The sequence below is a fragment of the Colletotrichum jinshuiense genome, chromosome 5, assembly GCF_051148585.1.
Source record: "Colletotrichum jinshuiense chromosome 5, complete sequence".
NCBI classification, from domain to species: Eukaryota; Fungi; Ascomycota; class Sordariomycetes; order Glomerellales; family Glomerellaceae; genus Colletotrichum; species Colletotrichum jinshuiense.
The window spans coordinates 2,042,780-2,065,810 of record NC_139312.1 but is presented as its reverse complement, the minus strand read 5'-3'; the positions used below and the strand labels follow the sequence as shown (position 1 = coordinate 2,065,810).

The 23,031-nt window shown below is 54.6% G+C and overlaps 5 protein-coding genes across 5 annotated transcripts; 3 read left to right on the top strand and 2 right to left on the bottom strand.

Moving 5' to 3' along the window:
* Positions 1–587: 587 nt before the first annotated feature.
* On the bottom strand, positions 588–2,565 carry EsH8_V_000525 (uncharacterized protein; the record flags this gene model as incomplete). Its single annotated transcript, XM_083273041.1, has 2 exons — positions 588–1,943; positions 1,999–2,565. The coding sequence occupies 2 exons, from the start codon at positions 2,563–2,565 to the stop codon at positions 588–590; spliced, it is 1,923 nt and encodes a 640-aa protein (XP_083125756.1).
* Positions 2,566–3,938: 1,373 nt separating this feature from the next.
* Positions 3,939–4,587, top strand: EsH8_V_000524 (multiprotein-bridging factor 1; the record flags this gene model as incomplete). Its single annotated transcript, XM_083273040.1, has 2 exons — positions 3,939–4,094; positions 4,282–4,587. 2 exons carry the CDS (start codon positions 3,939–3,941, stop codon positions 4,585–4,587), a joined length of 462 nt encoding a protein of 153 aa, XP_083125755.1.
* Positions 4,588–5,118: 531 nt separating this feature from the next.
* Positions 5,119–6,681, bottom strand: EsH8_V_000523 (DNA replication factor Cdt1 C-terminal domain-containing protein; the record flags this gene model as incomplete). Its single annotated transcript, XM_083273039.1, has 1 exon — positions 5,119–6,681. The coding sequence occupies one exon, from the start codon at positions 6,679–6,681 to the stop codon at positions 5,119–5,121; it is 1,563 nt and encodes a 520-aa protein (XP_083125754.1).
* A 7,493-nt stretch (positions 6,682–14,174) lies between these two features.
* EsH8_V_000522 (cytochrome P450) lies at positions 14,175–16,136 on the top strand (the record flags this gene model as incomplete). The annotated part of the gene is made up of 6 exons (XM_083273038.1): positions 14,175–14,421; positions 14,558–14,754; positions 14,837–15,183; positions 15,236–15,361; positions 15,415–15,916; positions 16,023–16,136. 6 exons carry the CDS (start codon positions 14,175–14,177, stop codon positions 16,134–16,136), a joined length of 1,533 nt encoding a protein of 510 aa, XP_083125753.1.
* Positions 16,137–17,401: 1,265 nt separating this feature from the next.
* Positions 17,402–18,506, top strand: EsH8_V_000521 (glutathione S-transferase; the record flags this gene model as incomplete). Its single annotated transcript, XM_083273037.1, has 2 exons — positions 17,402–17,515; positions 17,580–18,506. The coding sequence occupies 2 exons, from the start codon at positions 17,402–17,404 to the stop codon at positions 18,504–18,506; spliced, it is 1,041 nt and encodes a 346-aa protein (XP_083125752.1).
* Positions 18,507–23,031: the final 4,525 nt, after the last annotated feature.

The window sequence follows — 23,031 nt, the reverse complement described above, 5'->3', positions numbered from 1 at the left end:
CTCCATGAACCAACAAGAACCCCGTCATGTGTGCAAGCGGAGGAGCGACATACGAAGAGATATTTCAAATACCGTGTGTACCAAGAGATCAACGTTTCCAGACTGTGCGTGATCCGCAAATTGATCTGCCATTAGCATCAAAGCGCAGCGTGATGTAAGGTGATCTGCCGTGCATACTTTCGCTGCACCGTATACAACACAGCTAATTAGGTGAGGGAGAGGTCTATCGACTTTCCTCCCTTGGCCTTATCTACTACGGTCAAGAATCTCCCCCCAATGACGTTCAGCCACGGAGGGATATCTGGCGATGCAGGAGAAGCTGGGCGATGCAGGCCATGTGCATTTGCATCTTTGATCGCCACCGACATACATCAAGACGGGGATCGACTGAAGATGCTATTGATCCCACAAGCCTTGCTTGTTTCCAAGAGCAGGATAATGCTATCTCTTCTTTTGGTTGTGTCTAGTCTAGGCTTCTAAATTTTTAAGGTCTACAATTACCGCACTGGATGGGGCACATGCAAGCGCAAATATATACACATATGCGTGGCGCTTACTGAGAGGCCCCCTTTTTTCCCTTCTCGGTTTTATAAACTCAAGAGCGGAGCAACCATTGATGACAAAATCCAAGCGACGCCTGCGCGCAAGATGAAATGCTGCAGACCCAAAAGCTCCACGCTCCCCAGCGCCAGGCGGTCTGCGAGAAAAGTCCGCAGGACAAGCGACCTGTATGTGTTCCGCGCCTGCGCGCCTGCGCCAGCAAGGACGAAGCCGTCCATGGACGAGATGCGAAAGTCGCGGATGTCGACCTTTTGCACGTTGCCGGCGCCGTCCCGTCCGTCCTTGTGCGGCGTCGCGCCGGACGTGAGGGGCCGCTCGATGCGTTCGGGCCGCTGCCGCAACGCCTGGATGGCCCTGAAGTAGACAAAGTCCAGGAAGTTTGTCGTCTTCAGCGGGGGCGCGGGCTTCTTTAGGATGAGCTTCGGGAGCAGGTCCGGCCGCGATATCCAGATTGTGCAATTGTCCTGGAACTCGCAGCAGACGGCCTCGAGGTCGTGGGCGTAGTGCACGAAGCGGGTGTAGAAGGCGGGCGTGAGGACCTTGAAGTCAAGCTCCTCGGTGCGCTTGGGATTCTTCAGCGCGGCTGGTGATAGCATCACCTCGATAGCGCCGGAATCGGTGCCCGCAGGCATGTACTTCACGGCGATGGCGGCGGCGGACTGCTCGACGAGGTGGCGCAGGTAGCCCCGAAAGATGGGCTCGAGCCCCGCCTCCGTCGCGTCGGCGTTGCGGCCGATGCTCTCATTCAGCGGCTCCGGCCGGTACCACACGTGCAGACGGCGGCGGAGGAAGAGGACGCCGGCTTCCTTGACAATGCGGGGGAAGGTCACAAAGCCTACCCACCACCAGCTGCACAGGAAGGCGAACTTGTGCAGGGTGGACATGGCTCCCGGGTCGACGGCGGGGGCCGAGTTGAAGAGGCGGGCGACGAGTTTGGGGTGGTCTTTGGAGGATTTCAGGGTGATTGTGTTGTCCAGAGTGTAGGCTCCTCGGACATCGGAGCTGAAGAAGTCGATTGCTGAGAGGGAGTAGGATCCCTTGCGCGAGTTGAAGGGGGATACATGGAAGTCTTTGGGCCACTGTTTGGTCATTCTGGTTGCCGCCTTTTTGATGATGGGCTCTTCTTCTCCTTTTGAGAATGATTCCGAGGTGTCTTTCCTGGCGGTGGTGCCTCCGTCGAGACGCTGCTCTGATGGGATGGCGTCCGTGGTGAGGAAGTACATCCTCCGCTCGTCAAAGGTGTTGTTCACCTCGAGGATCATGGCGGTCAACTCATTTTCTTTGGAGTAGAGGTACCAAAAGGAGACTGGGTTGAAGTGGTAGCCCAAAAACCTGGCCGCGGTGACGAGATATGCGCCAGGGTATTGCGCCGGATCCGCGCCCTAGGCCGGGTTAGCCACGAGACCACATTACAAGGCCTGAGCATTACCAACATACCTGAGATTTAAGATACGAATCCAGCTTGCCCCTCAGACCGAGATGCCCATTGCCCCTCTCCAGATAGTCCGCGGCATCAACGTCAAACCACCCCTTGCTTGGCCGCGGCACCAGCGAGAACCATGACAACCAGCTACGCTTTTCGACTCCGCTCGAGACCATGCCCGCATACGTCCCCTTCCAGCCGACCGGGATGCCGACGACGAGGTACGAGTACGCAAAGTCATGTTTCTTGGGAAACGTCCTCCTATGCGTCGTCTTGCAAGGGATCAGCAGTGGCCTTACGGGCGTCGTCCACTTTTTTGAGTCGGTGTCTGCCAGACTCAAGAAACAGCGGCAGATCTCGAGGAAGACGAGACCCAGCGCGAAGCCCGGCAGGAGAAAGAGCTGGCGCTGGAAGTCCCTCGGGTCTATATACTCTGAAACGGCGTTCGCGAGGGCGTGCTTGTTCCGCCACGCCGAGAAGAGGAGGAGGAGGGCGGTGTCCAGCCAGCCTCCGACGAGGGAGTAGTAAGCGAAGCCCGCCAGCAAGGCGAATGGCCGGAGGCCCGGGTCGGCGGCTTGCATGTTTTGCGCGACGTTGCGAAAGACTTCGTCGCGGGAGTTGACGAATGGTGCTGAGCCGGGTCAAGGAAAGTAGTGCACGGGGGCGGGTTACGGCGCGCGATGCCGTCCTGTGGATTCTGCTCAAAGCGACGAATTGCTCATGTTTTCACGATGGGAGGAAGTTCACGATAAGTAAAAGATTAAGAAAAAGTCACCAATCGGCTTCCTTCATGGGGTCACCAAGCTTGGCCCGGTGCCTTTCTTCCAAATCGGGTTCTGGTTCGGTGGAGGAGGGCGGGTTGTGGGCCGATACACATGTTCGATGAGATCAAGATCGCTCTCAGTGAGATGTCCGAGTCCCGACCGCCCCCTTAGTAATCCGCGAAACAAATGCGCCTGCTCGGCCGCCAGCGCTAGCACAGGTATTGCGAAATTGTTAGTGCGGAATAGACGGGAGTTGGCCGTAATGCACCGGCCTATGGAACTGTTTTCTTCAACTGCATAGGCTAACGAATATCACACAGTCGACGTGTCTCAATCGTAATAGAGAGAAAGTTGCATGCCTAAGCCCGATCGGGAGGTTGGTAACAGCGGGCAAATATGTGCGAATAACATCGAACATGGACGAGGCAAAGAGGAGAGCAACGGAACTAGCAACTGGGGACTGGACATCACGCGACGCCGGCACACCAAACGCTGAGGACTTTGATGACTCTCCCTAGCGGTGAGACGACAATAAGCAGCACTTTGGAGGCCGCTCCCGGACTTTAGCGGGCTAGGCCGACCTCGAATGCAGCCGACCTCAGCCTCTCGAGGCGCGCCGCAGCGCCGCCATCTCCGTGTGGCGCAGCCGGGCAAAAATAGAGAGGGTGAGCAACCGGGCAAGCTGGAAGGGGAAGGGGAGAGCCCAGGCGACGAGGAGGGGAGGAGCCGGGAGGAAATCCAGCCCAAGCCCACCTACCTACCTACCTACCTACCTACCCTACCTAGCCTTGCCGACGACGGCGCCTCACCCCGCCAAATTCCTGACTTGCTTGCTGCGGCGTTAGGCATATGCAGGGATGGCAACCCCTCTTACATCCGCCGGTTGACTCAGGTCCCACCGATTTTTGCCATCCATCCCCGTCCATCGTCTTCCACTGTGTCCATATTTATTTGCCGACCACCACCACCTGTCCACAATTCACACCAGCCACGAGGACCCGGAGCCACTCCAAAAACTGACGCAACAAACCTCGCTCGGGCGACCAACTTCACATCTTCACATCCACGCTCCAACAACCAACAACCACCGACCAAAAAAGGAAAGGAACAAGACACCCGTTCTTTTCTCTCACCCAGCTCGACAAGCACAAACAAAGAACCCATCTTCACAAACAAACACACCGCCCACAATGGATGACTGGGACAACGTGACCAAGATCGGCTCCAAGGCCCGCGGCGGAGCGTCGCAGAGAGAGACGGTCATCAAGGGAAAGAGCGCCCTCAACGCCGCCCAGCGCAGCGGCTCCGTCATTGGCACCGAGAAGAAGTACGCTGCCGGCAATGCTGTATGTGCAAACCCCCCCTCCTTTGGCAAACCGCCACGAAATTCACGCTTGACATCATGAGCCCGTACCCCTCCATTCCCCACTATATTTGGTGGTGGTGATGGATGGGAAGGACGCGAGCGCCACCAACATCACCACCTGATGCCCGATATTCGGAAATTGATGGCTAACCTCATCTGCTCAATAGGCCACCAAGCCCGGTGTCGAGGGCCAGCGCCTGACAAAGGTTGACCGCTCCGACGACATCATCAAGCCCAACACGGTCGGCAAGGAGGTTGGCGACGCCATCTCCTCGACGCGCCAGAAGGTGGAGCCCAAGATGACCCAGAAGGACCTCGCCACCAAGTGCAACACCACCCAGTCCGTCGTCGCCGATTTCGAGCGCGGCACCGCCGCCCCCGACCAGAAGATCCTCGCCGCCATGGAGCGCGTCCTCAACGTCAAGCTGCGCGGCAGCGACATTGGCGCCCCTCGCTTCGCCAAGAAGAAGTGAGGCAACAAGATCTGCATTGCGGATTCTCTCACTTCTTCTTATCTCAACTATGGTGAACGTACGGGGGATGTGCGAGAGAGAGCGCTCGCCACCTTGCGCTGGGAGTCTGGTCTTTGGAAGGGCGAAAATTGGTCTTTTTACGACCCGGCTGGTTGCATAGCATGAACAAGACTCAAAACTGAATGTCTTGAGAGGGCTGGCTCTTTATGAAGGTTACGGTTCCTAGACGTTTTACAGCACAATAGATGAGTTGGCACTCCAAAGCTGACGATTACACTTATTTGATTATTCGCACTTTATGTGACTCGCAAGGGGACCCCCAATCGTCCTCCTCCGCAGGCAAACCAAGCCGCCCCTCACCACCCTAATCTATATATACCCTTTCTTGTCTTGTTATCCGTGGTATCTTTCCCAACTCCGTATGCCAAAAGAAAAGAAACGAAATTAAAGACGCTATGCCATGCATCAATCAACTCCCGATATCGTCGTACACGACAAGTCCCCTATGTCCAACAAGCTGGCTGTCTCCATCTATACAGAAAGTCTGTTCACTCGCGCTGCGAGCTCTGCATCGTACGGCTTCCGCCTCGTTTGAATGACGACGTGCTCCTTCCCACCCACGGTGGCAACCTTCAACCACTCTGGTGCAACCTCGTTGGCGAGGATGCGCACCGTATCGATGCCCTCCTCCATGGGCATGGGCACCCGCACAGAATCCTTCAGTTTCTGCTGCAGAACTTGCATGGTGAACGACATAACCGGCTGGCCAGCCGAGTTCGAGGAAGCCACGAGCATAGAGATGATGGCCGCAATATCACCCACACGCTGCAATGCGCGTTTTCTCGCAAGCTCGGGACCAGAAGGGGCCTGGATCTGGGCATTGGCGACCTCCTTGGCCCGCAGCCTGTCGAGAAGACTCATCTTGGTCCCGTCGGGGTTGAGGGCTGGGAGCTTGGCAGCCTGCGCCTGTGCCTCCTTCCCTTGCTTCTTGAGGACTATGCCGTTCTTGAGCTCATTCAAGGCTCGTTGCCCTTTTGCGAAGACGGGGTTTTGCGAGATGGCAGTGTGGCGTAGGGTGATGTCAGATTTGGGCAAATCGCTGAAGCTGAGGCCCTCGAAGCAGACATCGAGGTCGGTCATCTCATCCGCCGCTCGTTGGGAGCACATAATGTGAAGATTCTCCTCGAACTGCTGGCACAGCTTCTCCTCATCTATGCGACTGGAGGCCTTGGTCAAGTCCATCTCGAGGCAGAGCTTCCCGCGGCCGTAGTCAGTCACGATGAAGGGAGAGCCCAGAGAGTCTTGTTCAAAGCCAGCAGGTTTCATGTCTTGGATTGCAATGCATCTCCGGATGTCGTCGACTGTGACTCTCCTTTTCCCCCATGTGCGGGAGACGTGAGGTGTGATGCTGCTAATATCGAGTGGTGCATTGCTGTTTTGGTGTACAAGCTGCAGGGAAACAGTTTTCAGGAGAGCCCGTTGCATGTCCAGAAGCTCCAGGAGCTCAACTGGCAATTGTTTCCTGGCCAGCTCCTCCTCGATCTCTGGTTCGGTGGATGCATGATGTCTGCTCGACCGTTTGACCTTTTGGTTGGCTTTGCGGCTCTCGATTTTCGCCTGAGAGATGATGGTCGACTTGCGAGACTTTCGGTGTGTTTCAACGACCGTAGATGTGCTGTTCTTTGGAGGAGTGGTGGCTGTAACGGGGCTGGGCTCCTTCTTGACGGGGACAGGCTCATCATTATGGCCGTTCTTGGCAATTCGCTGGCGCTTCAAAGAAGCAGGCAACGGGGTGTTGCTTCTACCGCTGGCGGTAGAGTCCTCTTCGACTGACCCTGCCTTGCGCTTCTTGGAAGAGGTCGACTTGAGTTGCGGAGGAAGGGTCCTGCCGGGGCTGGTCTCGATCTTGATCTCTGTCGGGGCTTCTGTAGTCGGGATTGCGCGAGAGCTAGGTAGTTCGATAACGAACGTCTTCTTCATAGAGTCGTTCACAGTGGCAGGCTGAGCCTTGGAGACTCGGCCATACTTGCTGATGAGGTCTGTCGCCGGCGTGGCGGCAGGCTTGACCTGCCGACGCGAAGCTGCACGAGCCATTGCGTTGAGTCGAGGTGTGCAACTGCTGCGTGTGTCGGTGGGATATGAACGTGAAGGATCGGTCGAGAGTGATGCTGGGTGCAGTTGGAAGTGGAAGGCGTGATACGGTGTATGATGTGTTGAAAAGTGCAGTAAAAGTCTCAACTGGCAGGAATTGTTGTAGTGAGTAGACGGTATGGGAAGCTACGAAGGTGAAGAGGTTTTGTATATTGTAAGGGGAGTGGGGAGTGGGGAGTGGAAATGATGGAGCAACGATGGCAGCAACGCGCCGGTGAACAGGGGGGTCACGGACCGCGACGAACGCGTTTTTGGTGCGTTTGTGAGATGGAAGTCGCGTAGAGTGGTGGGTCGCGTTGGTGCGGCTGGCCCGTGCTGCCGTGACGGGGCAACCTCGGCAACATCCACATCTTTTCCAACGGTCTGGCCAGCAACGGGGAAGGGGGAAAGAAAGAAAATTCAATTAAAAATTGAATTTTTTAAAAATAGTAAAATAAAATAAAAAAAAGACTAAGGAGGAAGGGAGGACGGTACTTGGCATTACTGTTCCAGATGTGCAATGTCGCAATCCGGGTTGGCAATGGCCTACTAACGGTACTATTTGGTTTTTTGGTTGACCCAACTTGCGTCAGACTGTCAACAGCCTGTGGCCACACTGACTTGGGCTGCCGGACCTTCAAACACCTCACGGTCCTGCTGCCAGCGAACGATGCGCCGGACGAGTCACTATCCCCAAAGCACTCAAGCACGGCCAAATGCAGGCGAAGACGCTTTTTAAAGCCTTATCAACGTAAATTCATAGCTTAAACGACCTTTTTCTCAATCCAGTGCAAGCGCACAATTATGAGCAATCCTGAGATGCCCTTCGTCTCCAGCTAACACCATTTTTGCTGCCAAAACCATATGCAGACCCAGAAAGTTCCATGCTGTGCCAGCCTGCTTTTATGTACACCCTGTTCGCAATCCGAATGACTTTTCTCCGTACCCACTTCACCCCATACTCCCGTGATATTCCATATGCTGATTGTACAAGTAATTAAAAAAGAGGTCCCCCTCATGTCGAACAGAGGGCAAGAGTTGTCTAGTTTTCTCCTGGCCTTGACCGAGACAGTCTAGCGGCGGATCGACGATTGCCAGTGTTCCGCGGCGAAAGAAACCGGGCTTGGTGGTGGGGGTGCAGGAACGCTGTAATCGTTCTCTTGGATGATGTGGACCGGCGTCACCGGGCGGTGGGTGGTCGAGGCGAGAGTCGCGTTCAGACTGGTGTAGAGGTCATGGCCCGTCATCAGGCGCAGGTTCCTCCGCTGAGGAGGAATGGGAAGAGGTGAGGCGATCTGGCTGGCTGGCATTTTGATGGTAGAGCGTGAATAACTACTGAGAGTATTAGAGACGGAACCATCTGGATATCATTGCAGTTGGGGTCCACGTACCTAGGAGGATGGGCCCGAATAGATGAATCTGGGGAAGAGACGGGGATTTATGAAGACAGTTGTGGGTAGTCGTGTTTGATAGTCGTTGACGAGGCTGGAAGCAGTGCCGAGACAGTGGAGAGTGGAGAGTGGTCTTGTGATGGGATGTGTAGGTGAGATGGAAATGCCGGCTCTGGGTGAAAGTGCAGATGGCGAAATATTTAAGCTGGGAGGCCTGAACAAGAATCGGCTGACAGAGCACAGAGAGAAAAGCAGATGAGAAAAGGGTGCGGCCGGGCGTTTGCGCGCGATCCGTAACAGAGATTTCACAATTCCCGTCTTTGTATCGTAGGCCCTGGCTGGCTAAGTCGGTGCGCAAACACTGCAAGGGTGGTGGAATGCTTGGGTAAAATACCCAACCGAACGGTCGAAAGTGTGGGCTATCAGCAGAGCGAATCGACGGAGCGCGGGTAAGGTTGCAGTAGCCGGGGGGAGTTCAACAGAAGCGTGGGGAAGAAGCCAGGGGTCGGAACGAAGAAAGGGAGATGAACACGACGGGGGGAGGAAAGAAGAGGGTCAGAGATGGCCAGGTGTTCCGGGGCGGATTTGGGCGTTGTTTATGGCCAGCTTCAGGGCAGGCACGGAGAAGAAGTGCGGCCAGCGGATGCAGTTCAGGGCAGCGAGATGAGGTGACAATGCGAGTGTCGCGGAGGTAGCACGCAAGGCTTGCGATGTGCAGTGTCGCAAGCTAAGGCAAAGTAAGATAATGAGGCACTTGAGTCTGACTGGAGCTGGTTTGTGTCAGGACGAAAGCGCAACATGATGTCTCAGTGGAATGGCCGGACTTTATTTATCATTCAACCTACCTAAGCCAGCGCTCCATGTACCCACCGCTATATGGGTATGGGGTACGTAGATAAATTGCTCCCCCGAGGAGGTACCTGGCTCAGCCTTGATTTGAAGCATGCCAGCTAACCAAAGTATCATGTTGTGCTGTGGCCAGCTTTTGCTGCTGAGCTGCTATGTTGCGTTTGTGTTGGCCAACTCAAGACAAGCTCCCAGACGATCCCCGGCTTTCACGGGGAAAGCTGGAAGGGGAAGAATGTTCCATAACAGCTAGGGGGCCAAGGGTGGATACCGGTATACTCATCAACAAGGATCAGGGCTGCTCGCCCCTTTTAAGAGACCTCGGAGAGGGGCCGGATGGGCTGACCGTTCGGGTGTTCGGTGTAGTGTACACTACCTAAGAGGGAGCGTCGACATGACTGGGACAAGTTACCTGGCGATACAAGGAACACAACACAAGCCAAAGGGCTTGGGCTAGTATCCTGCGGAGGTGGTGTCGTATCCCTGCCTATCCTACGTTGGGCACGTTCTTTGGGGTTGGAGACCCGGTTGCGAATACCGCCAGGCGGACAAGGAGAGGGACGGCACCACAGATGGAGAGGTGAGCAAGGCGGGAAACAGAGAAGGAATTCCGCAAGCCTGGGCAAGCGGGAGCAGTGCAGCCATCCACCCTGAATCATCCTGTCCTTTTTGTCGTCTCTTGTACTGAATATTCTTGCTTATGTGGAGACACAAAAACAACCCCACGGCTGCCTGGACCTTGTTTAGGGAGTTGCGAACCAAACGGATCAACGACTGGATTAAAAAGTAAGGCGCAAAAGGGGGCTCCGTCCAGTCCGTTCAAGAGTCGACTCATCCGCCGTAAGTCGGAACATGTACCTTATTCCCTGTACTCAGTCAAATGAGTTGTTCTGGACGGAGATCGTCAGGCATGGCACCTTTTGAGCCAAGTACCTGAGGTATTGATGTATCTCCATGCTGTCCAGGTTATCCTGCTCATCCTCCCAAGATCCAGGAACTTCAGCAGCTACCTGCAGCATTAATACTGCGGCGGCTCATTCCATCTCATCTGATATGGCGCCGCCCAGATGCGCATCTAAACCTTTTTCTCTTTTTGATTTTCAAAGATGAGACCAAATGATCAGCGAGCTTATCTCTGGCACAAGCAGAGATGGCCACCCACCCCCCCCCCCAAAATAAAAGGCACAGCAACACCTGCTAGTGTCAGCCACCCATGTCTGATTGCAGAAGTGACAGGGCAATCAGGGACCGGTGCGAGGGACGGAATATATATCCTCCAATTGTCATACACGTCAATTTAAGATGCCAGGCTTGTCTATATTTCTTCTTCATTCAGGCTGAGTCGGATTGCGGCCTTCGGACTGTGTACCGGATCGTCTTGTCCACGGATTCTTAGCACGGATTTACCCATGCATCTTTCCCGAGTGCGGGAACTCTCCGGGATGGTTCAAAAGCGAAGCAGACGGAGATGGTGTTGTTTTTTTGTTTTGTTTGTTTTGTTTTTTTTTAACTGGGAGGGAAGGAAATTCCGGTGCAAAGCCCCACTGGCAAGAACATAAGGGGGATGTGGGGTCATCTTACAGTTTGCGGAGAAGCCCGCCAGAGTAAGGAACCCCCAACTTCTGCGGTCCCCAAACTCTGGGGAGTGATAGTCGGTGCTCCGAGCTCCTTCAGGTGTCCCCCCATACACATTTCTGCCACGAGGCGGGCTACGCCTCCAGCTGGCAGCGACATCCCACATTCGCACTTCACCTTCCCGTCCTGTGACGGCACCCTTGGTGACCCCCAACACGACAAGTGGTCTTCTGAGACAGGGGCGTATTTCCGAGCATGCTTGCTCCAAGTCAACTTTCAGTGAGACGGACGAGAATGGACAGACATCGAGGTTGATCGAGACGTGGCGCTCTACCATTTACGCAAATCTAGCAGCCTCATCAACAATACTGGATAATCCGGGGATTGTCAGCAAGCCCATGTCGTACAACCAGGCGCAACCAAGCGCAACCAAGCAGCCAACTCGTATTTGGCCTCCTTACAAACAGGACAGATGTGTCCCTCCGCCTCGAGTGGTATTGCCCTCTTTCATCCTTCTGACTCATGCCCAAGTCCAGGGGGATTGGTTTCCCCTTCCCTTCCTTCCGCCACGTTGTCTTCTTCGTCTAAAAGCTTCCAATGAATTCGGGGTGTTTCCATTGTGCTCGAGACAATCACACACGCCTACCTTTCTTCGCGGGAAACCCAAGGCCATTGGCGTCACAGCGATGCTCACCCTTGGACAGAGACCACAAACAACAAAACCTCATTTCACCACCGTGCCAGCTGTTCTGGCCGGACCACTCTTCTTTCGCTTTCCCGCCGGGGAATCCAAGCCGGTGCCACAAGGGTGTGGAGGCGAGAGTCTCCATTTCCCCAGCTAACCCGCGTCACCGAGAGAGTACGTGCTCGGGATGTGACTGGCCTGGTCTAGCCTGCCGGCCTCGGCCTACGGTTCACTTATACCTGGGCGGTGGATTAGCGCCTCAATAACAAAATCCCAATCACACTCCTATAGCATCCTCGCCGTCCTATCCGCAGCTCGCCTGACCTCTCGCGATCACCAATGATCAAGTTGCGGTGTGCAGCTACTCCTCGGGCTATAAAAGCTGACTGGCCGTGTCATGCCTGCTGTGCTCACGGCTCAATGGCCACCCGGCGCCTCCAGGCCACCATCAAGAAAGGCTTTACATTCAAAGCGGTGTACACACGTGTATTGCCGTCCGATTGGCGCGTTCATTGCTCCAATCTGCAGTTGCCCGCCATGAAGGCAATATTGCGTTGTCCGCTGCGAGTAGCTGACGGGTAGCTGGCGCCCCTGCTATCCACCCCCCCGTTCCCCGCGTTTTCAGCCAGCGCTTGGCGACACACCCCGGATCCCCATTCCATCCCGTCTGACTAGCGATTTCTATCTTGGATTGTTCCCCTCAGCTAGCACTCCGTGGCATGATACGGTTGCGTCACAAAGCACTCCTGTGCCTAAAGGGCTTCGCCGCCTCCGGTATCAAGGACGTCCAGGAGCTCCAATTCTCCCGGGTGCCGTTGTTGGGGACTTAAGTATTAAGGTGGGCCTTGGCTGAGCGCAAACGTTGGTTAACTGAGGGCTCGGCCGAGTGACCGCATGGGACCACGGCCCGGTACGATACCAGGACGACATTTGTTCCCATGAGATTCGCAAACGAAAGGTTTGGCTTGTAATGTCGCATTCGTGCCGCACGCGGAGCAATCTGGAAACACTCTCACCATCCAGCACCCATGTCAAATTCCTTGACTCTTCCCCGACACAAAGTATCTACCTACTTTGTTGATTGGAAGGTCTGCAACTGCCGAGTTGGCTGCAGCATCCCTAGTAGGTTTGGCTCTTGATGCGCGTGGCACAACATTTTGGTCATTAATAATTGTTGGGGATCGCGTTCATCGTGTTCGTGTTTGTTGTGGTCTAGAACATACTCACATTGCTAAGAGCCTTTCCTGGAACACAGATAGCCTGTAACAGAGTACTAAGGATAGTTACGGTTCTTAAAACAGCCCGTGCGAAACAGCGAGAGCAAATTACAGCGACTACCACTGCATTCGAAAATAAGCCACACATGTAGGTTATGGTGTTCAGGTAGATGCATGCCAAACTTCAGAGTAGCCCCGGGTTTCGTCGGAGTTGAAGCAGTACACTTGAATTTCAGACAAATCTGAGGTGGCTGGCTCGTTCTTGACGATCCGATTCGTTAGATTGACGTCGGCGCACTCGTGCACCTGTCCTCGGAGACATGATAACCTGCCGACGCCCATCCGTTCTATTGGACAGTCTAGGGCTTTTGTGATGTGATATCACTGTGGCAGCCTATTCGAATGTTCCTAAAAGTTCATGTTGACGGTCTACCGCCACAGATAGGCGTAAATAATGGGCATCATGGCCCCTATTCCCGATTTTGACGTTTCTTCTCGGGTCGCCAGACCTGGGTCTGCTCCTTTCGGCCGGCTGCATGCTGTCTGGCGCGGATGCCTCGACCAACACCCCTTGTGGTAAAATTGGCGAGCTGCCATGCATCCACACAAGGGCCGCTTCGCCTATTCGACACTGCTTCGACCCCTAAACTTACCGCTGAACCTGGTATTCTAAGCTCTCTGAAACTGCAGCCCGAGGAAATCGAGCGAGGTTGGCAGATATCTCGCAAAGCTTGAAGTCGGAGCGGGGCCGTGTATGCCGGGTGGCCGACCGGGTACGGTGTGGGGCGCGGGACGTTGTTTCTGACGGCGCGAACCGCCATTTTAGCGTCCGACCAGCAACGCCCGTTCGGTTTGCATGTCAAAACTAGGTCGTCTATCAATGCATGAACTAAGGGGTATTCTTGACCTAGCAAGGTTCAACTTTGTATGCTTCGTTTCTTCCTCATCGGCCCTGCTGAGTCGACAAATGGTGGGCTTTTGTACCGGACGAAATGTCAACTGGCTTGCCCTGCTTTCAGACAGCTGTCTTTCGGCCCCGGGAAGGCATCGTGTCGTGTACTTTTTTTTTTTTTTTCGACTTCAGATCTTATGCCCGTAAGCGGAAGGTTGAAGAACTCGAACCGTTTCCGAACGGCCCACACGGACCGGACCCTTTACGGTCTTAGTGCGACGATCTGTCTCAACATCGTACCATTGCACCCTCTCAATACCTTTGGTTCCTTTTTTCAAAAGTGCAGGTTAGTTACAGAGAACTCATGGCACGAGGGGTGTCTTTTCATGCAGCGCTAATCGAGACGAGACATCTTCCGCCACCAATACAGCTAGCAAGTGGTTGCATAAAGAGATGCCGCTTAACCAATGGGACGGCCGACTAGCTCCATTACACCTTCGATAAGCTATGCACGCATTCACAAGAATGGATGACACAAGTGAACGGGCCAAGATACTGTAATGAGGCACGATCTCCACCTTGTGCAGGACCTGTCTCTAAGTGAAGAGCCTGAGCTAGTTCGAATGAGAATAAACCGATCTGCCCATCGGGTAGTCCCTATCGGTCTCTGAGACGTGGGATTACCCCGCGTCCAGTGAGAAGGCAGATGATCGCCTTTCCTCAACACATATATGGCTCATGAGGACGTGGCTCCCGCGTCGTTGATTGTCGACGCCCACAGCTCTGCCCTTTTACTGAATCGCTCGCCGTCTTCATTGTCGCCGTGTCTGCATTCGTCTGAAAAATCGGCCATGGCTGCACTGTCTGATTTCATCCAGAGTCTGTGCGGCCAGTGTGGCCGGCACCCGTACCGAACCGTGGCGTTTCTTGCCATCTCGGGTTTCATTTTTGCCTGGATCTTCTCGACGGTGAGACAGTATCGGCGCCTTCGACATTTCAAGGGTCCACCGCTAGCCGCCGTTTCCAAGTTTTGGCATCTCAAGACCGCGACCAGTCCCCGAGCTTATCTCGAACTTTACGAAGTCACCCAGAAATATGGTGAGATTTCCCGATTGCTTGACTCACCTCCCTCTTCCCCCCAAAAGCCTTTGGTTTGGGGGCATCTCTAGGGACACGGATATAGGTCGGCAAAGGTGAGAGTACCTGCTGATCCAAACGTTACACAAACTTGTAGGACCTCTCGCACGCATCGGTCCTAACGACCTCCTCAATGACGACCCGGAGCTCGTGAGGCGTATGAACGCCGCGCGGAGTGACTATCGCCGTTCGGACTGGTACGATGGCGGGCGATTCAATCCATCCAAGAACAACGTCCTGACGTGGAGGGACGAAAATGAGCACACCAAGCTGCGGTCGAAGATGGCGGCGGGTGTAAGTCTTCCCCATAAAGCGCCTCCTCTTCGAGTTCTAGCTGGTACAGGAATCTAACAGCGCCCGCGTGTGTTCTTATTAGTACTCTGGCCGGGAAGTGGAAAACCTTGAGGAGAAAATCGATGACAATCTCTTGCGGCTGATCAGACTCATCGACGACTACATCGACACAGGAAAACCCTTCGACTTCGGCCGGAAGGCCCAGTTCTTCACCCTGGACGTCATATCGGACATCGCTTTCGGCGAGCCTTTCGGCTTCATGGCCACCGACTCGGACGTGCACGGGTACATCGAGCAGACCGAGAAGGCCATGCCGCTCTTCATGGCGGTGACTGTTTTCCCTTGGATAATCAGAATGTTCGCTTCGCCCTTGTTCCGGGCGGTTTTACCATCGGAAAAGGATCGTCTGGGTTTCGGCAAAGTGATGGGGTGAGCTCAGTTCTCACTCGTTCCCTAAACCGTTTGCTAATGGGTTGTACAGGATTGCTAAGAAGGTCGCCGCCGAGCGATTTGGACCCGATAAGAAGGTCCAGAGGGATATGCTTGGGTCCTTCATCGCCCACGGGCTGACGCAGGAAGAAGCAGAGTCGGAAATCCTTCTCCAGATGTAAGGCTGCCCCTGAAAGAACGCGAGGGAAACCCCAACTCACATTGCCCAAGCATTGCCGGCTCCGACACAACCGCTACGGTAATCCGCGCTACAATCCTCCATATAACCACCAACCCACGTGTACTCGGCAAGCTCCTAGCTGAGATCTTCTCCGCAGACGCAACTCGTCCAGTTATCGCGGATGCCGAAGCACGCAACCTGGTCTACCTTCAGGCCGTCATTAAGGAAGGACTCCGCATCTTCCCGCCTGCCACGGGTATCATGTCGAAGGAGACACCAGCAGCGGGAGATACCTGGAAGGGGAGATTTATCCCGGGTGGTACTCGAATTGGATGGTCCGGCTGGGCTATGTGCCGACGAGAAGATATCTGGGGCACCGATTCACATGAGTTTCGTCCGGAGCGCTGGCTCACCGAGGGGCAGGGTGGCACTACGCCAGCAGAGAACGTGCGGAAGATGGAGGCGACGATTGACATGATCTTCGGTCATGGCAGATATCAATGCCTCGGGCGGCCGGTGGCGTTCATTGAGTTGAACAAGGTCTTTTTCGAGGCAAGCTTTTTTCACACCCCTTCTATCTTCCTATCCTGCAAACCCCGTGGTAGATTTGAGCTCAAAATTACAACACGGCCCCTCTTGCTGACACAAATTCATGTAGTTGCTTCGACGGTTCGACCTGGCCATTTGCGACCCGACGAACCCTTGGAAGACCTCCAACTACAGCATCCATATGCAGTCAGACTTCTGGATCAGGGCTCATCGACGGGAATAGGAGGACCCGTGTAATTTGTCAGCGGGAGGTGTGGAGTGGTGGTTAATTGCGAGAATATCAGGCACGTTCTGCTGGTTCGGTGCGGAGTCGGAAAGCACATGTTATTGTGATTTATTTATCGAGACTGCTGTTGATCTGTTTCGCGTGCCGATTTGACACATTGCTGGGAGCCTAGGAACAAGACACTGCTATAATTGCATGCGATATGTTCCCAAGGCGTTCCTATAAAATTGAAACAAGCCTCTCGATGAAAGCCAAGAGATCGTGCCTGACACTAGGCCGCACGCGCGACTAAAAGTACATATACGCTAGAGGTCCGTTAATGACAAATGGAGACATGAACGGGTACCCCGTCAATCCCTTCCGTAGGAGAGAATGCCTTTATGTGTGTAAACTCCCGCGTGGAATTATAGTAACGGATATACGCGCCGGGTTGGAGTCGCGGACTCTGGTTTAGTAACTGTCAATAAGACCAGGGCAGCTCAGTTGTGATACCGGCCTCCATTTCGTCAGGCTATTACATTACTTTCAATCTCATCCTGATGTATTACCGACAGCACGTGAGAAACATGCCAAGGGGAGTTGTGAGGCGGACATCTTGCCTAAAACTGTCCTGCCTTCCATAATGGTTTACTCTCGCATAAGCATTCTCATTACCTACCAAAGGGGACCTGGTTGCATTTTCTGGTTGGTAATGTGAGAGGACCCTGGAGGCTGAAATATGAAAGCCAAGCATCTTCAAGACACTGTCCATCTCAAGGCCGGTCATGATCCCTACGTCGTAACATTGCCAATTAATTTACAGGTTCGTTTCGCACACTCTCACCGAGGAAATATCGCGAACTCTTCCACCAATAAATTCTAGCAGAAGACCCCAGCTTCCTGGTAATGAGGTGGTAAGTATAACACCTGATTGGCTAGCTTACCTCGGTGGAAGTTCCCAAAAAAAAGTCTCGTGATTGGTTGTTTGTTATGACTTCGACCCCGCATTTGGCAGCTCTACCTAGACTAAAGCCGGTGATATCGTGCCTCGGCATCTCACGTAGGTCCACATTCTCACTTCACATCATTGACCTACAAGCGCCGTGGCATTGACTCAAGCTCAAGTACCTGTATTGAACTCCTAAACTTTTCTGTAGCTAGAGTCATACAAGTTCTACCGACGACAATAACCAGCCGGTTTATATTCATATCAAGTCTCTGTGCCGCCGCCCACTCGCGAGCCGCCCATCTCCACGCAAACCGCCTCGAGCATCTCACTCACGATGGCTTCATCTGACGAGGATAAAAACATCGTGCTATACCACTACTCCGCCTCGCCGTACGCGAGGCGGATCGTATGGTATCTGACCCTCAGAGGCATTCCCTACGTCCAATGCGTAAGCGCACACCCTGCCCTCCTTTGCTCACTCTGTCTCCTATTGTACTTACACTAGATTTCAGATGCAATCCCCGGTCCTCCCTCGCCCGGACGTTGAGAAGCTCGGAATCGTTCACCGGCGCATACCGATCCTCTCAATCGGACGCGACATCTATCTCGACACGCGCCTCATGCTCCGTAAGCTCGAGCAACTCTACCCCTCGCGACCGCGCCTCGGAGCCCCGGCTCCGGATCAAGCCGCAATCGAGCGCCTCCTCCAGGGACTGATCATTGATGGCGGCGTCTTCTCCATTGCGAGCAACCTCCTCCCAACCAGCCTGCCCCTGCTAAAGGACCCAAAACGCACCTGGCTCAAAGATCGCGAGGCCTTTTCCGGCGGCAAGCTCTCGGTGGAAATCATGGAGCGCCGGCGGCCGACGGCCCTCAACGAGGTGCACCACACGATGGAGCTGTTCGAGACGACGTTGCTGGCGGACGGGAGGGAATGGATCCTTAAGACCCCCGGGCCCGGGTTGGCGGATATCGAAGCCGTGTGGCTGCTTCACTGGCTGACGAGCATCCCTGGCGCGCTGCCCAAGGACCAGATCTCGGCAGAGAAGTTCCCCAAGGTCTTTGCCTGGATCGGCCGCTTTCAAAAGGTCACGTCGGACGCGAAGAAGGCGGCACCAAAGGCCGCGACGGTGACTGGGGACGATGCGGCCGGCATCGTCGTCTCATCGCCCTACAACGAGGCCGAGGGGCAGGTAGACCCAAAGGATGCGCTGGTGGTCGCCGAAGATCTCAAGGCAGGAGACGCGGTCATTCTATGGCCTGCCGACACGGGCGCCACTCATAAAGACACGGGGAAGCTCGTGAGCATGGATGCCGACGAGGTAGTGATTGAAGTCCAGGGGGTAAAGGGGTCGGCAAGATTGCATGCGCCGAGGCATGGCTTCCGAGTGGAGAAGCTGGAGAAGTTCAAGGAGCGCAGAGGCTCCGCGAAGCTGTAAAGCCAGCCGGGCCGGTGTTTACAATGCCCGCGGGATGCGCAAAACGCAAATGACACCGGGCAAAATCTCAATTCAAGTCCCGGGCAGAGCCAAGGTGAGGATTTCTTCACTCATCCGCCGGAATCATGCAGGGCTCGGTGTGACGACTTGCCAAGAGTATTGAGCCAGGACAAATGAAAATACCATTGTACATCACCGAGAATTGCTCATCGAGGATTTAGAGCTCGATCTGAGCTGATCCCGGCCGTTAGGAATGTGATTGCCCACAACCTGAGAGACACAAGAGCGCAACCAGCGGCACGCAGACAGACATCCAAGAAACATGTCAATAAAATGCAAGTAGCCCGTCAGTTTGGCATGCAGCATACACACCATCCCGAAAACCCAACACGCCGTTTTCGGTGCAAAGTCTGCGCCGTCCACATCAACAATCTTGCGTAGCCGGTGCTCAAGACGGCGAAAGTCAACCCCCTAAGCATGACAGATCGAATGACATTTGGACGCCTGGCATGTTTGTGAGCCATTGCTATTGCCAGTGGTTGGAACCTCGCGACATTCTATTTGGCCAAATCATTCGTCTAGTGCAATTTAGGAAAGCAAGGCTGTTCCTAGACGCCTACGCGGTGACAGCTTTTGATTCCGTACCCACTATGGGTTTCGATGCAAGATCCGGAAACATGAGTGGGTATGAATGGTGGTGGTGGTTGTTGACAGCTTGCGATATGCCCTGCTGCTCACTGTTACCTCGATCGAGCGCCGTCCAAGTTGGGCTGCCGTTGGCTGAGATTGGAGGGGCAATCAGATGGCAAGAAGATGGGATCGCTTCACATCCGCGATAGAGCATGAGGAGTTGCTTGGCCGATCCGGTCTAATGGCGCGCAAACTCGGGAGGTGTTTAGTGACGAATGGGCATCGTATATGCTGAGCTGATGACGATCGGACGAGATACTCCGCCAGGGACCTGAAGTGTGACATGAGGCTTAAAGACACACTTGAGGCGTCGACCCGGGGGAATGGGCTGCGGAGCAATGCGCTAGACTGAGTGGTAGGCCAAAGCTGAACCGGCTAAGTTATCTGGCTATTTACCAGGTATGTCTCGTCCGACGTGGGTGTGATTCCTACTCTGGAATCCTGGCCAGCCCGAGCCCATGGGGTCGAAACTGAGCTTCGAGGACATGAACCCCAGATCCCAAAGCAAGATTGTAGGGCGAAGCGACCGACAACTAACCGGCTTGCCGTCACTCCCACCCGAATATGGCCAACGTTGATCTGTCATTGTTCCGTCAGTGCGTCTTGAAAGATAGATTGTTTGCTCAACCCAACTCCGTATAGGACAAGTAAGTCCGTATTGCGCCGCCGGGGGTGGTGCGGCTTGGGAGCCATCCTGCCAGGGATGGGCGGGCACACGGTTCGTACAGTGCGTCGCGACGCGGTCGCGAAATGCAAAACCTTGAGCACAGTGCGGGACCAAGTGACACGGGAGTAGTGGAGCAATACTGCATGCTGCAAGGATTGTTCTCCGGTTGTAGTGCGTCATAAGACGGTAACCGACCAGGTAACTTTGTTCCTGAGATACGTACCGTTTTCTGACCCGAGTCGCCGCTACTGCTCGAGTCGAACCAAAGGTCTGAAGCATAAGCAGACCACGCGTGAAGTGGACGGGAGCAAGCGGCGGCCGTCTCGGGGGAAGCTTGTGGGTCGTGGAATCGCGCCAGGTCCTGAGAATTCTGTATCACTGGACAGGGCTGCGAAATGAAATCTTGTCATCAACATCGCAATTCACCGCCGCTGAGATCAGTCCCAAGACACTTGCGCGACAGGACCGCCGCACGACTGGAAAACCCGTCAACATTTGGCTTTATCCGCTGTCTCGACATGCGTTGCCATGCGAAGGCAAACCGTACCACACTTGGACGTGCAACTGTGCGGGCGCCCAATTAGGGCAGCGTTGGTATCGGTTGCTTGGCTTGCTGGATCATAGAAGTCTCCCATTCGCTGACGGTTTAACGAGACATAATTACGTCATGCCCAGTGACGCCACCAATGCAATGGAAAGGTGGAAAAAGCGTCGGAACAGTGCGCGCACCCTTTGCAGCCTGGAGCCCCTCGAGCGCAATTTGGTGCCGTTTTCGAACTCTACCGATCTCGTCCCGACCTAAAATAAAACAAAAACACACCGTATCTGCATGGTCGTGACGTAATAGGCATCTGGAGTCTAGACCTTTAGCTAACCGCCGAGCGCTACTGGACAGAAGACCACTTAGGTGTAGGAATATCGTTGGTGACCCTCTGTCAGTAAACGCTGCCGAGCATTAAGCTCAAGAGAATCAGAGCTACGACTCGCTTTGCTGATGAAAAAGCTGAGGGGGTAACGGTGTAAGCATCTCATCTGCAATTCCGTGTCTGGGGCTCCCTAATGGGTTGAAAGGACGTGGCCCAACTGGTGCTAGTGCTGTGACGCAATTTGTTCAAATCAGCAGCCGCCCAGGTAAAGGGCGGGGGTTCGATGCCGGGCCTCCCTGACCAAACCGCGTCGTTTTGCGGCATCTCATTGGAGGTTGAAAAAGGTAATTTGCCACATCGATTGTCGGTCGTCGATATTGCCGGCCCTCCCTCGCTCTTTGGTGGCCAACTGGGCCAGTTAGCTTCGGATTAGAAATCCGTAAGAGCGGCCGTCAAGGCCCGGCTGTTTAGCGACGGAGCGAGGTAGTCTAGCACGGCCAGGTTTCGTATGCCCGTCGTGTCGAATGCGGTCGAAACAAGAGAGCAAACATCCGTACAGTAATCATACAGTTCAGGCCGAGAAGCCAGATCGTGATGGGGAGGGTGACTATTGCTCAGAAAGAGAAAGATACCTGCCGATCATCTCACCGTAACGCTTTCTTTGGTGGCCAGATTCCTCCGGACGACATGGCGGCCGCATCCTTAGACACCCCGATAGGGCCACACGGTGGAGGTAGTTCGATGGTGTTTGACTGGTCTAGACTCGTGATAGACAAGGCAGGGCGGTGCGGAATGCTGGGTTGAAGAAGTTCTAGCTCTGATTCTTTTCCACTTCTGAAGTGGGCGAGACTGGGTAAATGTACCAGCGATGGAGGGCGGCTGGTCGGGCGATTATGAAGGAACAGACTGCAAGTGGGCTGTGGTGAGGCCTGGCAGCCGGCTCCACATTCGGAAAGGACAGGAAAAGAAAAAAAAAAAAAGGGCGAAAAGGCAAATGAGAGAGAGACGGCGGATGGGCAGCGATGATTGCGACTGGAAGGAAAAGTGATGCAATCAATGCAGGGGTCGGGGGACTTGAGGAGGGGCCACCGGATGGCGACGTGCAGCCACAGTAGAAAACGTTGGCTGCATACTGGCTGGGATGTGCTTTACGGGGGTGGTGCGGGTCCCCTAAGACCTGCATTCCTGACCATACGACGTCCACCTGGGACGAAAGCCGGTGGATAGTCAAACGCGTACGGTGCGAAGTTGACTATCGGCCGATTTGCTCCTTCGTGGCAGGCAACGTTGGCTCGTCTCTGGTACAGTGTGTCGGATTTGGACTGGGAGAAAAACGGGGACGGCATGGCATCGCACCTTTCGGAGAGGGACAAGAGATACTGATTGCGCAAAAGAAAAATTCATCGCCTGCCCAGGGCCGATCCAAGGGCGTCTAGGCCCAAGGTAGTGATGGCCCGAGGCAATGCAACGGTGCTTGCTACGTTCTTCAGCTGATAAATCAAGATAAGGCGACGGCGAAAGGCAAAATCGCATAGTTGAGAGGGGAGATGTAGTTGGAGAGCGAATGAAGATGGTGCGCTACTTCGGCAGACGGTTTACCGTCCCTCGCTTGAGGCAATGAGATGGGACGAGTTTGACCGATGGGTACCTTCACCTTGCCATCAGCATCGGCATTCAGGGATACAACAGAGCAGGCACAGCAACAGGAGGATGCGAATCGGCGCGTGGGAAGGTGGGAGAAACGCGAGCTGATGGAGGGTGACTTGACTTCGTTTCTGCGACGGTCAAGCTTGTTGTAATGAAGTGCAGGTCAACGGCGCTCTCCAAGGACACCAATGTTGGGAGCGATACGTAGTCTTTCCGTAGAGGTACATTGCTAGACAGGTCTTGTGGAACCTTTTCCCATTCGTAAGCCGTCCACGGGTGTCCCAGGTCAGTCGATACACAGTGCGAGAAACATCGCCCCACATCAGTCCCAGCGTTTCTCGCAGACGGGGAAGGAGCAACGAGAGAGAGCAAGCGCAAGAACAAGAGGCAGGAAGCCTGCCAGGACGGGGGGAGGGGGCGTGGATGGACATGGACATGGACGTGGGCGTCCTGGTGTCAGAGTGTGCGCCGCCGCCCACCCATTTTCTTTTCTCTCGTGCGCCCTCGCCATTTTTTTTTTAAAATCGACCACCGCGCAACGTCATACTTGACCTGTGACGTCTGCCGTTTTTCCCCCCAACAACCTACTCTCGCAACGACTCGTCCTGCACCCCCATTTTGGCACGTCCCCGGGTACGCATCCAGAAGGCCACAA